General features: G+C 38.2%; 1 protein-coding gene across 12 annotated transcripts in view; it reads left to right on the top strand.

The window, feature by feature from the left end:
• The window catches only part of DMD (dystrophin), a 1,151,138-nt gene that overhangs the window by 96,602 nt on the left and 1,039,949 nt on the right, over positions 1-14,587 (top strand). For 11 of the 12 annotated variants that reach the window (XM_021553010.3, XM_021553014.3, XM_021553011.3 and 8 more), the window contains exon 1: positions 8,946-9,763. The exons of the other annotated variant lie outside the window; for it this stretch is intronic. In XM_021553010.3, the coding sequence (XP_021408685.2) occupies positions 9,667-9,763 (97 nt within the window). In that variant the 5' untranslated portion in view covers positions 8,946-9,666. Of the gene's footprint in view, positions 1-8,945; positions 9,764-14,587 lie in introns of those variants that run through there. 12 annotated transcript variants of the gene reach the window in all.

The raw sequence follows: 14,587 nt of genomic DNA, 5'->3' as shown, positions 1-14,587 counted from the left end.
GTCCCAGCCAATAAATCTTACAGCTGCCTAACTTTTCTTGGAATGATGCCGCAGGCAAAGGATACAAGTATCCCAGAAAAGAAAAAAAGAACAAAAAAGTCCCGTAATGTTTTCATGAGTCTCTTTATCTATTGCTTCACCATAAATTGCAAGTCCTTTCACACAGAGACTCAGAGCCTTAGGGCTTTTTGTAAAGTTCTAGTGACTGTGTTACACTTATCCCGTAGAGCAAAAAGAGACTATATCTTGTCAAATCTTCCCATTCACATCACACATTTTAAAGATCAAGTATTCCAATACTCACAGCAAATGAGTCACTCTCTATCCACAGTGTGCTTAAAAATTAAGAGAACTTTTGATGTACTCACATAATACATTCAGTTGAACAGTACTTTCCATGAAGTGATAAATTCTGACAAAACTAAGCTACTTCATTGAAGACTTCTATTTTCATAGCTGTTTCTCTGCTTTTGGTTTAACTCAGGTTGTGCCTTGGCCATACTACCCTAATGAAGTGATTTCTTTTCATCCTGAGGCATAGGTAGACCTCTGTTTGAACAACCATCTTGGAAAAGATTATATAAGAAATATGTGCAGGTGTAGAGAGAGAACCTGCAGCTTTGGTATTACTCAGTACTGGTCAAGGGTCTAGCTGTAAAACTACACACATGATTGAGGCCTCAGAACATTTCTTAATTTCTTGTTCTACTTGAGATGGGGAGGGGAGTTGCTTGATGACATTCCTTCCCTTTCCCCTCTCCCTAGTTTTCTGTCTGGAGTGGATGCCAATTTAGGTTCATAGCCAAAACTGTGCCTGGGACTCAAGAGCTGACTTCTGTTCCTATCAGAAGTGCTCATACAACAGTTTTGTGGCGATTTTCAAAAGGCTATTTTTCTCACTGATAATGTAGCCCCACTTTGCCAGCCAGAGAAGAAGCAGAATGGTGCTTTTACTCAAGTCTGTTCAATTGGAAGTGTTGACAGACATGGAGACAGTTTTAGGAATATATTGATGACAAGAACTATTGTTACTCCAACTGTGCATATGTTAAAGTTAGAGAGGGATTAGCCTGAAATGGTTATGAAGAAGCTTTGTGCCTACACTAAGGAAGCATCTTTCCTGAGCTTTTGTTGTTCCTGTTGAGAAAAGGTGTGAGTGAGATCTTATGGGAAAGGGAAGTTAATATTCCTTGACAGGAAACCTGTGTGCACCGTGGTGTTGAAACATATTTCTCTTCCAGGTTTTCCTAATTGAACCTGAAGTGTCTTTGGGTAACTACCCAAAGAAAAAAAATTGCATGGAGTTTTAAGCTAAAATTATGAAGGCAGGCAAAAGGCATGAATTAGAATAAAAAGAGAAGTTTAACAGTGAGTCCTCTGTCAGACAAGCACAATGGGAGTCATGGCCTTGGCATTCTGAGCAGGTTTGATTTCACTACAAGTTTGAGTACTAAAGGACAGATATCAGGAACTGCTGAGTATCTGGATGAGAGGAAGGCACTGAAACTTCCCAGGTGCCACTGCTGTTGCTAACATTTTTGGACTGCGTGCTGGAGCTAGGGTACCATGTGTGTGATGAACCTTTCTTTATACAGTCTCCGTGTTTGCTGTCTGGGATACTGTTTCGCTTGGGTTTTTGTACAATTTTTCTGTGCTTTGGGCCAGATCTAGTAACTCCAAAACTACCTGGGAGGATGCTGATGCATCAACATCCACATGCTGCACATCACCCCATTGAAGTGGAGTTGATGAAATGTCTGTCACTTTTACTTGAACTGGTGTTCTGTTTGTATCAACTGAACTCATATTTTTCTGGGAAATTTGCAAGATAAATACTTTGTGGTGATAATGAGGTTGTTAAATTCTGCATTTTTTGCATAAACAGGATCAGTAATGTAAAATACTTTGAATCAAGTAGTGCAATATCATGTTTTGTAATCTTAGTAAATATGCCCTGAATTATAAGTAGTTAAAAAAAATAAATATTAACTGCTCAGGGAATATGTATTCCCACAACATCTTGTTTCCATATGCAATACCTGGTTTAAGAATTCACCTCTTGTAATTGTTTTAACTAAAATTTGAGCTATTTTATATACTCTGTTGATATAATCAAAATCTCAGCTATTGTACTGATACAATACAAAATTGATTGCACTCTGATATTATGCAAAACAGTGTTAAAAATGAAGGCTGGCAGGCAAAGTGATCCTTGGCAGCTGCCACCCTGCTTGCTGGTGCCATTCAGTGTCCCAGATACATTGGAAGTTTGACAAGATGCAGGAGAGAGGGTTTAATTAGGCCACAGTTTCACTAATTCAACTAATCTGTGAGTTATGCATCAATCATCCCATCACAATGCAGAGAGTTATTTCTTCCTCTGTCATTGCTGTAAGTTTGGAAAGTTCTCATGGTCTCATGTGGCTCCACAGGTGTGGGGCTGGGAGGGCTGAGGCCATGGGGCTCCCCAGTTCCTGTGTGCCTGAGAAATGACTCTGCAAGGGTCTTACCTTCTCCTGAATCTGCCTGCAGCTCTGGATGAGGGAGAAAAGGTTCTTGCTGAAGTGGCTGCTAAGTTACTGTTGTGTGCCCTTTTCACCAGGGCCTGTAGGGCAGCCCAAATAATTCACTGTTCTGTGGCTCTTCTGGGGATTAAAAAAAAAAAAAAAATAAAGTATGCATAGTGTCTTCTTCAGACTTTTCATGAAAAAGGACATTCACTGAAAAATGAGCATTCAGAGTCTCTGTGCTGAAGTTGAGAAGGTTATTGAGCACTAACAGCTGAGGATGGTTAATTCAACTTTTGTTTCACATTTAGATTTTTACCTCAAATCCCATATAAAAACAAACAAACACACACACACACACAAATCCCCTGAACCCTGGACTACAAGTGCTTTTTTGGGTATACATTCATTTCCAGAGAAACCAAGTTGGCTTAGTCCAGTTCATCTTTCTGCATTTTATGCATGTTACAACAAAATAGAAGACATGCAGTCTTAAAAACCCAAAGCTAAAACAGATTATTCAAGACAGGGGTAGAAACTATGGAGTATGTTATTTCTGCTGACAAGGGAGGGTGGGAAGGTTGAAAATGCTTTTCTTTTTGGCCCCCACTGTTAATTTGCATTGTGGCAAGAGCCCTGGACACCTAAGGGAGAACTCTCCTTTCTAAGGCAGTAAGTCTGCTGTGAAGTGAAAGGCAACCACCATGGCTTTTATTTTGTTTTAATTTAGAATATATATTAAAACATCTTCTAATGTTGCTGTGTAGCTTTATTTCCTATTACAGGAAGAGAATATGTGAAAATTTTAATATTCTGAGCTCTCATGATGGTACTTATCCCAGGAAGGGGAGAAAGTGTTCCAAAGTCTACTGCTGACATGCACAGAAATCTGGACAACAGGGATCCCAGACTCTAGGGCCAGGCTTGTTCACTGAATATTAAGGAATTTACTTTCTGCATCCTGTATTTTTGAGGGTTTAACAGATTGACAGGTTTAGGTAAGTTTTCTCTGTTAGGGGTGTTTGCTTTGTTGTTTGAGGGAATGACTGCGTTTTTCCTGAAACAGTTACTGGTGTTTAATGAACATGTGTCACACAGTTTCCTGGGATTTTAACTTAAAGCCTGATCTGAAAAGCAAAATCTTAGGAGTGTTGTCTGTTAAGAACTCTCAGTTGCCATTTTTGGAGATTTTGGACTCGTGTTAGCAGTTGCAGTCTCATCAGCAATATTAATCTGGTTTTAATATTAATGCAACCCAAACAACATAAGTAATTAATTCAGGAAAAATTAACAAAGAAAAAATAAGTTTGAGCTATTACAGGAATTGGGAATATGGCAGAATTTGCTTTAATTAATTCTGTTATATATAGCTGTCGTATGCATGTTGCCAGCTGGTTAATGATCCATCAGAAAACCAATACAGTGAATTGGAAATACCACTAAAGCAGAATATATCTGCAGTAGCAGTAGAAGTAACCAATAGAACACATTTCAAAGCATGTGATCTCCAAAACATTTATTGACCAACTGCTATTGAGCTAGTTCTCTAATTTAGCATGTGTGACAATCATCTGCATTTGGTGAAAATTGAGAGAAACATGGAATGCTTTGCTGGAGAGCTAAATCAGATGAGAGTGCTGATGAAGTCAAAACCACAGCAAGTTGAGTACTAGCCCATGGGCTGCACAGAAGGGCAGGCTGTAAGGTGTGTGCTAGATCTGGGTGGTTTGGTTTTGTTTTTAATTAATTTTGGCATTTTTTTTAAAATTGCTGGTACATCTGTTATATGTCATTTTGTACATGGACTACAACTGTAGAAAGAATGAACAAATTAAGGTGCTTAAGTCAGTAATTATTTCAAGCTCAGTACTGCTGAACTATGCATTTTTTCTGGAGAAGTCAAGGTATGAATGGCAGGAGGTTAAAGCTGGGTAGCTCACATCAGTCTGATTTAAGATGAGCTGTAAGAGAACAAAGTACATGTTTATGTAATTAGCATGAACTTCATGTCACTGCTCAGTTTTGTGCTAACAGAACATACAAGTCTTCCTTAAAGTGGAAGATTAGCAGCACTTGATGAAGAGTTCAAAGTCACTAATTCTCTGAGTGTTAAATAGGGAAACTGTATGTTTCTGCTTCCTGATGTGTGCTAAATATTTGGAGAATGAGTTAACCAGATTTATTCTTTCTTGCTAGAACCTACTGTTTTAAATTCAGTGTCACTGAAATACATATGCTATGTGAGAACCAAATGTAGACTGTATGTTGGCTTATCTGTAGACGTAAGCAGAGGTTGACATTAAAAATCCTCCGTAGTTACTGCATGTGAGAGATTATATTATCCACATTTGAAGCAGTGTTCAGATGACTATATCACACAGCAATATTCAGAATTAATGTAGAGTATCCACTTTTGAGTATGCCGTGCTCTGCATCTCAGAAAACTGTTTCTGTAGCATTTTTTGTGAATAACTTTTTAATGTCCTGTAGTATGAAATCCTGTTCTTGCTGAAGAAATCACTGCTTATTATTGCTGTAAGTACATCTGTAATAAAATTTTGAAAAAAAAATTTACAATAAACATGGTCAATCTTATTTCAAAAGGTTGGTCATGAATCCTCCTAACACATTTTGAGATCAGTGTGCTTTGAGCTTTCATCTTATGACAAATGCCTGAACATAGCTGAATTTCATATACCTAAGATTCAGTTCAAAAAACAAAGGTGAATTCTGCACAAAAATAACTGGATAAACTATGGTGCAGGGGAGCAAAAATTTTTAAATCCCTGAAAGTTTCAGCTCCTGGGATGTCTGTCAGGTTCCTAGCTGGATGACTTGGGACATACACATATCAAACTTCTCTTTGGCCAACACCATGGTCCTGTTTGGATGATGAGGCCTCTGAACCTTTCCATTGGAAAGGGCTTGTAAACATCCATGTGGAGAGGATGATGGCACTGGCCTTTTGGTTTATAGAGACATGACTTTTATGCATTTTTAATTTTCAGTTTTTCATACACTTGTCTGTAGTAATTTTTTTTTTAAATCTTGAGCAGTCAAAGCCACATTTGCTGAAATTGTCCGAACTTATCCTCTCCAAATGATTGAAATACTGCCATAAAAATGAAAGTACTGATTTGTCTAACTATATTGGAAAGTGACTGTTTATGCACAGATTACTCTTGTACATCAGAAATCCTATAATTGAAAAGTAGCTAATATAGAATGATTAACAGTAAGAAATAATAATTCCTGTCTGTGTTATCCAAACAAACTTCCCAGTGCTTTTATTTGAGGCGTTTATTAATCTAAACATGCACAGTATATCATTAACGTATTTTCTTGCATGATTGATCGATTGAATTAGTTGTTCACTGGGAGAGGCATGAAGTATCTAAGTAAAATGGGAGGCAGGGAAAAAGGGAAGAGAAAGTGACTTTCTTCAGGAGATATATTAGCAAAACAAATGAACAATATTTGCTAAGCAAGATCAGCATTCATTTCTGCATACTGGAGAGAGTTCATTATGTAGAGCGTCATGTAGAGCTGAAGGTCAAGGCCAATGTGCTTGCTTCCTGTTTTTCAGTGATCCATTATTTGCTCTTGCTTGGTCAGAGTCACTGGTGCTTCCAAAGAGGAAAAACAAAAACAAACAAACAAAAAAATGGCTTCAAGAAGAGGCTCTACAGATACCTGAGTTGTCACTGTCATATGCACACACCACCACAATAGAAATCAAGCACCCTGAATGCACCAATCAGTCCCTCTAGTAGCAGTGAAACAATTAAAACAAATAGATATGTCATTGCCATAAGCTGTAGATGGATAGGAAGAGACTTGTCACCCAAATAGGCTGGAGTTTCTTTGCCTACTGAGTTTTCAGTACCGTAGAAAGCAAAATGCCACTTGATGAGTGTTTTTCCACTTGTCATTTATTTCTGCTTATTCCAAATGGTTCTGTATAAGACAAAAAATTATGTATTTGTATTATTGTAGATTCTGGGAGTGCAACCCATGGAGCTTTCTCTCTAAAGCAATTCATTCCATATGGGTGGGTTGCTATAATTATATCTATGCAGATGCTGAATCCACTTACAATATGCAGAAACCACGGCTGTTGTTTTTGCAGAAAAATGCAGAAAAAGCTAGAGAAAAAAGCCAGCTATTAATCTGGCCTGTTAGTATGTGGACAGAATGACTGATACTGGTTTCCCCTCCCAGATTCTCCATTTATCTCTGGGCTGTTTTTCTATACAGTTAGTGTGCACAAAAGATACAAACATTGGTGTATTTCAGTTTCCTTCTCCTCCAAAAGAGATAATTAATAATATTTGTTGGTTTTTTTTTTCCCCAGAACAAAAATAGTTACTCCCCATAGACCTGATGTGTCTGGGAACGTCTGTGTGGCTGAACTGTATCCCATCCACTGTATGTGTGCTGTGTTGCAGGGCACTAATACTGAATGGTGAACCACAGTGGGTCCTCCCCATAATGCCATGCTTATTTGTCTGGAAATGCTCTTCATCAGTCCTTTATTTCCCCCTCTTCCTTTTTGTAATTCAAAGATATCTGCGTGGGATAGGAGTCTGGTAAAATATATTTTGCCACACCAGATGCTCCCATTAAATTTTCATTACTATATGTCTTACTAACATATTAAATGTTTTTCTTGATATTTTAATCTATAATCTTGCACATCTCAAAATCTATTGAATTAGAAATTTAGCCTATGTTGAGTTTTTGGGTACTTTAGATATTCTCTGCAAATACAAGCTATATGATATATGTGCTCAAACTCATCTGTTGTGAAATACCATATAAATTCCTTCTTTCTGTGTCTATGATTTAGAAATCGTAATGCAGCTAGAAGTGTGAAATATTAAGCATATCCTTTTATCTACTTGGAATTGATGGTGACTTCAAAGTTAGTCCTCATTCATTGCCCGGTTTGTTTCACTTCAGCAATGGCTTGAACTGTGAACAAAAGGAGCTGACAGTATTTTCAGATGGGCGCTTTATAGTTGTGCACTTTGCAACTATATGGTAGGACTATCTCTGTTGCCTTGAATGCAAAATTAGCTTGTTGATACGTGCTGCTACAGACAGAGGAACAGATGTAGTAATTCTACTTTATTTACATGAAATCTCTAAAAAGGCATTTTCTGGCAGCATGCTAGGAATAAATACAGCATCACATATAGAAACGGCGCCATGCTATGTTAGCTCCTTCAGGTGTCAGCTGTGCCATTTGGATGTGGGCGAGAGCAGGGAGTCAGATCCCTCCCAGAAGGGCTGGGAGATTTTTCACATTCTGCAACCCAGCAGCAACCTGCCCCTCAGCCCAGGGTCTCTGCTGAGTGCTGTGCCAGGGGTACCCGCTGGTAACAGCCCTGTGGGAGTCCTAGAGGAGGATATCAGATGTTCTGAATTTTTATTTCTATTTGTTTTTCAAAATAGGAAACCCTCTTACCTTGTTTCCTGGATTGTTTTTGGGATTTAGGTTATTTAGTTTGGATTTTGTTTGTTTCTTTTGTTGTTTTTGTTTGTTTGTTTGTTTATTTGGAGGGTTTTTTTTGCTTTGGTTGGTTTTTATTTTGTTTCTCCAGCCGCCTGCCCCCCCCTCACCATTTACTGTCTATGACTTGGATCTCCCCTGAGCTCATGCTTTCAGGCTCATTTTTCACAGCCAAGACCTTGTGGAACTTAACTGAGATTCGAAACTTGTGGGGGAGGAAGGGGCTCATAGGGTGGGGAGGGATTGCAAACCACAGAAAAGTTCAACATATATAATCTGAGTAAAGAAATGAGGCTTAAGTCTATGAGTCTTTTGAGCCAGGACTACAAGAACTGGTGAGTGATGCTGAGCTGGCAGCTGCCACAAGGGAAAGCTTTCCTGGGGGACTCTGCCTTTTCTCCCCTTCCTCTCTCCTCATTTGCCATTGTGCAAAGGCTGAGGAAGGATGTAGGTATTACTCCAGTGGCAGTCCTTGCTCTCCCCTCACTACTTCAGTCAACTATCAGGTTTAAGCCAGGCTGTTGCCTCTATTGAATTGTCCCTTCTTTCACTCACAAACTTTCCACTGTGGGGTTGGGGTTGTTTATTCAGCTTATGAGCAACCAGACACATTAAAGATGAAATGCCTTGCCTCTGAACTGCAGGCAGAAGTGGTGGGAGGAGACACAGCTAATTTGACTTGGAGGATGATTGATGTGTAGATGTCAATTTCTATTAATATTCTTTTGAAATCACTGACGCAAGCGTGTTTTTCCCCCACTCAACAGAAAATATAAATAGAAAGACAACAAAACAACCCTGTCCCTTTAATTCCTGATACTCAGAAACAGTTAAGCAAACTCTGTCATTTGAAAGTGTCCTCCACAGGCTGGCAAAAAGCAGCTTATTGTGGTGTTCTTACCACTTTAAGAATATCAAGATGCTGTAACAGAGCTATCTACTTACTGTTAAAATGTATAAAGAACAAAAAGCAAGTGTCACTACAGATAGGCTTAGATAAATTGCTTAAATATGTACAGCTCCCTCATTAGACAGCCATTCATTGCATGAAAAGAACTAAATGCATTTGTTGAGGTGTAGCTATAAAAGCCATGTTCAAAATGAACAGAGTTGAGAGCCTGAACGCACAGCACTGTTATTCAGAAGTAGCTTTCGAGCAGAGAGTTTCAACGGGAAGGTGCTGTTTGGTTGGACACAAATCAGCAAACGTTTAGCTGAAGCTGAATAATTTGAGCGTGCATGAAGAGCTTCCTGAAGAGAGAAAAAAACGCAAGAATAAAAAAAAAAAGGAAAACCTTCAAACATTTGCATCAGCCTTAGAGGACAATACAAGCAGCAGGATTTGAAACAGATTTACAGATGCACTCTCTTTAGGCAGGGAGAATGCTCATTAAATGCAAGATGCTTCTGTGGCTCGTGGGCTTGCACGGAGGTAGAGGTTTGCAAGACTGACGTATCAGATAAAGTCAGAGTGGTTACCACACCGACGGTGTAGCAGCTGCATAATAAATGATGGAGAGAATCATGTTAGGCATGCCCACCTAACCTAACTTGAATCATGCGAAAGGGGAGCTGCTGGAATTCAAATAGACTTTCTGGTTCCCAGCAGTCGGCAGTAATAGAATGCTTTCAGGAAGATGACAGATGCAGGGGAAAGATGCTGTTTTGCACTATCTTGATTTGTTACGGCAGCCAACTTATTGGCATGATGGAGTGACAAGAAAAGCAGCTGGCATGGAAGGTAGGATTATCAAAGCTATTGCATCATTATGAATGTAATTAGAAACTGACCATGACAAAGCATATGCTAGAATGAGCTGTCACTGATGACAGAGGATTTGTTGCTGAGGTCTTGAAACTCTGAAAACAAAATTCCTCGTGCAAAATGGATTTTGCAGTTTCATTTATGCTCGTGTTACTCTTTCTTTCCTGCTTGCCTGCAAGCTCGGGGAATTGCTTGCTTGAAAGAGAGTGTTCTGTTAGGATGAGACTGAAGAATAAAGTATTTTCTAAGTCTCTGAAGCCTCAGGTAGATAGAAACAAACAAATGTGAAACAAGACTGGGAAAAGCTCCCTCCGATTCACTAGCAAGCTCTGATTGATATATTGGTATATTGAGGAATTCCAAGGAAATGAAGATGCATGTACTAAATGCTCTGGTATAACAAAAGGATATTATTGCATGTCTCTGCTTTACAGTTAGTTTTTATGACAGGTTTTATTCCCCATCAGTTTTTAGCTCTTGACATTTATCCGGTTGTTCAGAATTATATAAAGAAAATACATCAATATCTCCTGCAGGGTTTCTCAACAACTCCAGCATCTGTTTCAGCTATTGAACTGTACTCACGTTTTGCCAACTTGATGCCTACCCAGCTGGTCTGTCATTTCTCGCTTGATTACTGTTCCTAATTTCTCTGTATCAACTTGTTTCAGATAGGGTTCTGAAAACTGTTAATGAGAAATGACAGTAACTGCTTAACTGTTGAGATCTTGAGTATTCTCTTATTTTTAAAACATTAGAGAGCATTTCTGTGTGCATTTTATTAAATTCATGTTCTGTGTTGCACTGTGAGGTTTTCATATAATTACTGAATTTAACTGTGAATACTTTAGGTGGGTCACAACCATAACTTTTAACTGAATATTTTGAGAGAGTTTGAGAAAATTTACAGGTGTTTTCTTTGGTGTAGGTATTGTATTATTACATGATCCTTCCTCTTGTCCACCTCACAACATATATATTCTCCCTGTCTGTCACGGTGAACAGTCATTAAGTGCATATTGTACATATTGAAATATATTTTATCACCACTAGGGTGAACCGGCTGAGCAGCTCTGAACAGGTGATAGGAACAGGTTTAAAACAGACATCAGCTCTACAAGAGTGGATCGCCCTCGATTAGAGAGGTGAAAGTAGTGCTTTGTAAATGTAAGGTATTCTCTTTCTTCCTATTCAAAGGTTCAACAACCACTCAAACACTGCTTGATAGCTCACAGGTTATGATTATGTTAAATTACTTGGATTACTTTACAAAATGCTTTCTTCTATGTAAACTCCATTCTTCATTAGAATTTTCTTCATTAGAAATTTTTTTTCACAGGTGATAATCAAAAGATTTCTTGTCAAACTGGATATTCACTTTTCTGACTTTATCTTAAATTACTTTATTGGCTGTACTCTGTGTTGTCTTGTCAACAGGGATCAGGCTATTAAAGACTAAATGTTGCTGAGTAAAACTGTAACAGTTTTAGAAAGATAGATGTTTCTAGATACATAGCAGTGAACCAGCCTTTGGAAAGTTTGAATGTAAGGATCAGTAAAACTAATAGCTGGTTGGTGTTATTTAGCTTCTTGTGCATTTCCCTGTTTTGATCATTTACAAGAGACATTTTAAATTATTTTGTAACTGCTGGGAGGGGAGATGTACTCATTAACAGAGAGGATCACTGTAGGGTATGAATAACCAGAAATAGTTCTGTAGTTTTGCTGATAATAAAATAAAATAAAATTTTATTCTGTTTCATCGAAGTTCAATTAAATTTAACAATACTTTCTCATTGTTGATCACAGTGAAACCATAGAGAGAGAAACCTCTATAAACAGCTTAAGTCTCATTCTCCTTTTCAGGGTAGCAGTAAAACTGTTTTATATTGCATATATTATATCTTTATACTCCTGAATCTGCTTAGTCTCTTCACGTCTCCAGAATGCTGGCTGGCAATCATCATGCAGTAGTTACTTAAAATATTCTTTTCCCTGTGATGCCAGTAATTGTAACTTCATGCTGTCTGTGGCCATCACCCAGCTGACAAGAGATTTTTTTAGTTTGTTTCTGTTTTCTCTCTAGTATTTGGTTTTAGCTTTCTCTTTCACTGATGAATTAATAGGACACTAGGTGGAGCCAGCTGTTGATTATAAATAGATCTACAGTAATACAGGCCTGTCTAATGAGCAAGCCCCAGTATATAATGCTTATTATTAAAAATAACAATTTAAAATGTTAAGAATTGAGTTGAAACAGCCATGAAAGTGTAGATCTGGTGAGATTAGAGGAAACCATTTTTAATTTTCCTTTCCTTTTATTATCTTAGAAGCTTGTAATCAAATATGAAAAATAAAATAAGGAAAGAGCATCTAGATTCAATAAAGAGGACTAGGAAGAAAATGAACAGAAATAGAAAAAGAAGAGAGAAGCAGCAATAAGAACCAGCAGATGTTTCTACTACAGATACATGCAGATATCCAGTTGTGTATCTGAACATCCTTTGCCTGATGCACAGAGATTTTCTCTCATCCTTACATTTAATTCTTCTTTCCGTTCTGTCTTCCTAAAGTAATTTATAGAGCTGGCATCATTCACTTTATATTTAGATGTGGGATGCATGTTTTCAAATCTCTTCTTGGGAGGGTGTTCTAGAAGGTGTGCAAGAGCACAGAGAGTTGTCACTCATATATTGGCCAGACGTAATTAAGAAAACTCTGGAAGGTTATTTACTGATTGAGGTGGAATCTGGTTGTATGTGCTCCTTCACATAATTCTGGTTATTAATCCTAGGCAATGATAAGGGATCTGTAGTCCTCGGCAGTGTGACAACACAAGAAAAATACACTCCCACACATATTTACAGATATGTACCTCAGGTGTGATGCACACATTAACTCAGCAAAGAAGAGATAAAAACCAGGGTGTATGTTGATACTTGGTTACATGAACTGAAGATGAAAAAACAGGAAATAAGTGTGAGATACAGGCAAAACCAGAGATTAAAGATGTGGGCTAGAGCAGTCTGGCAGAGCAATGACAATTCCCATCAGCCTCTGCTAAGTGAAGCACTTGCAAGTTCAGTCAATGCCTTTTTCTTACAGGATTAAAAGGGAATTAGGATAGGGAGAGGCTCAAGTTAGTGAGGAAGACTTGTGGGGGAGGGAAATGACAGCTGCCTAACACTCCAGGAGTAATGAAGATTAGAAGACTGGAGATTGACCTTTGCTGATGTTATTCATAGAAACTTAGAATTTTAGTGACATGAGGTTTAAAATTCACCTGTTAATAGAAAATAAAATTATGCATGGACCTAGGGCTTTTTGGGGAGCCTCGCTAGAAGCAGTGCTGCACTGTAAGTCTTAAGAGATCTTTTTGTTTATGAGCTGTGCAGTTTGTGGTCAAGAGCAAAGCATGGGAGGAGATCAGCTATGGTGGAGACAAATTTTATTAGTTTTCAAAATAATTTAATATTTTATTGAAGCTAGGCCATGATTTTATTTTCAAAAATTTATTTTAGTGGATAGTCTTAGCCAGAAACATGGCCTTGGAAATATGTTATGGTGTCAGTACATCCATATCTGCTTCTGTACATTTTCTGTCCACCAGCACCCCAGGACTAGCTTTGAATGAACTCATCCTAACATGTCCTGAATTTTCTTTCTGACAAAAGGAAAATAAAATGTGGCAACTCTTGGTTTTCTGCTGCTGGTCATCTGCTGCTTCACTCAGTTTGTGGTTCCTTCTGAAGAAGGTTGAAATTTTAGTAAAAAAAATACCCACAGTGTGGGGAAGTGTCTGACCATCTTGGGCAAGGGTTATGAAAAGCTGAGCCAGAAGAAAAAAGATGTGCTCCTTCTCTGTATCAGTGAAATCTGTCCTTTTAATAGTCCACTAGAATGAGGAGAAGGGCGGGAGGAGAGGAAATAGCACAATAGGTGAGGAATGAAAGGACTTTGAGTTTTCCATGAGGCAGTCATTTGATGAATGAATGGTAATTGCCTTGCAAGAAAAGCATAAGGAAAGGCACATATGGAAGTCAAATTGTCTGAGGGATGTTGGTGAGCATCTGATTATATACTGCCAGAGAACATTATAAAAAGCCATATTGTATCTTAGCAAAATGTATTAATAAATTCAGTCTATTAGCAAAGAGGGAAATATTTTTGTTCTTCAAAACTCAGGGTTCACATTTTTTAGGTTTTTAATTTAGTTATTCGTACTGTGTAACAGAATTAAGAAAACTAACAATTTGAAGAGGGATGTATTTGATAATAAATGCTAAAGGGTATTCTTTCTCTCTACACCTTATAGGGGTTGGGGATTTTTGGGTTGGTTTGTTGGTTTGTTTTCTTGTTTTTTTTTTTTTTTTTTTTTTTTCTTCACAGAATATTAAACCACATATCCCTGAAACCACATGAGAAAAAAAAAATATGTTTTAACTTCTTCCTCTACTCTGTCCTTATGAGAACCCACCTTGAGTACTGTGTCCGTGTGTGGATCTCCTAAAACAAAAAAGACATGAAGCTGCTGGAGCGGGTCCAGAGGAGGGCCATGAAGATGATCAGAGGGTTGGAACACCTTTCCTACAAGGACAGGCTGAGAAGGTTGGGTTGCTCAGCCTGGAGAAGAGAAAGCTCTGGGGAGGCCATAGAGAAGACTTCCAGTGCCTAAAGGGCACTTACAAGAAAGCTGAGGAGGGACATTGTACAAGGCTATGGAAGCAATAGGAAAAGTAGGAATTGTTTTAAACGAAGGAGGAAAAGTGTTGATGAAAGAGCAAGTGAGAGGGACAAAAC

The sequence above is a fragment of the Lonchura striata genome, chromosome 2 (genome assembly GCF_046129695.1).
Source record: "Lonchura striata isolate bLonStr1 chromosome 2, bLonStr1.mat, whole genome shotgun sequence".
Lineage (NCBI taxonomy): Eukaryota > Metazoa > Chordata > Aves > Passeriformes > Estrildidae > Lonchura > Lonchura striata.
Note: the sequence above shows the minus strand (reverse complement) of the source record. Positions and strands in the feature narration are given on the sequence as shown.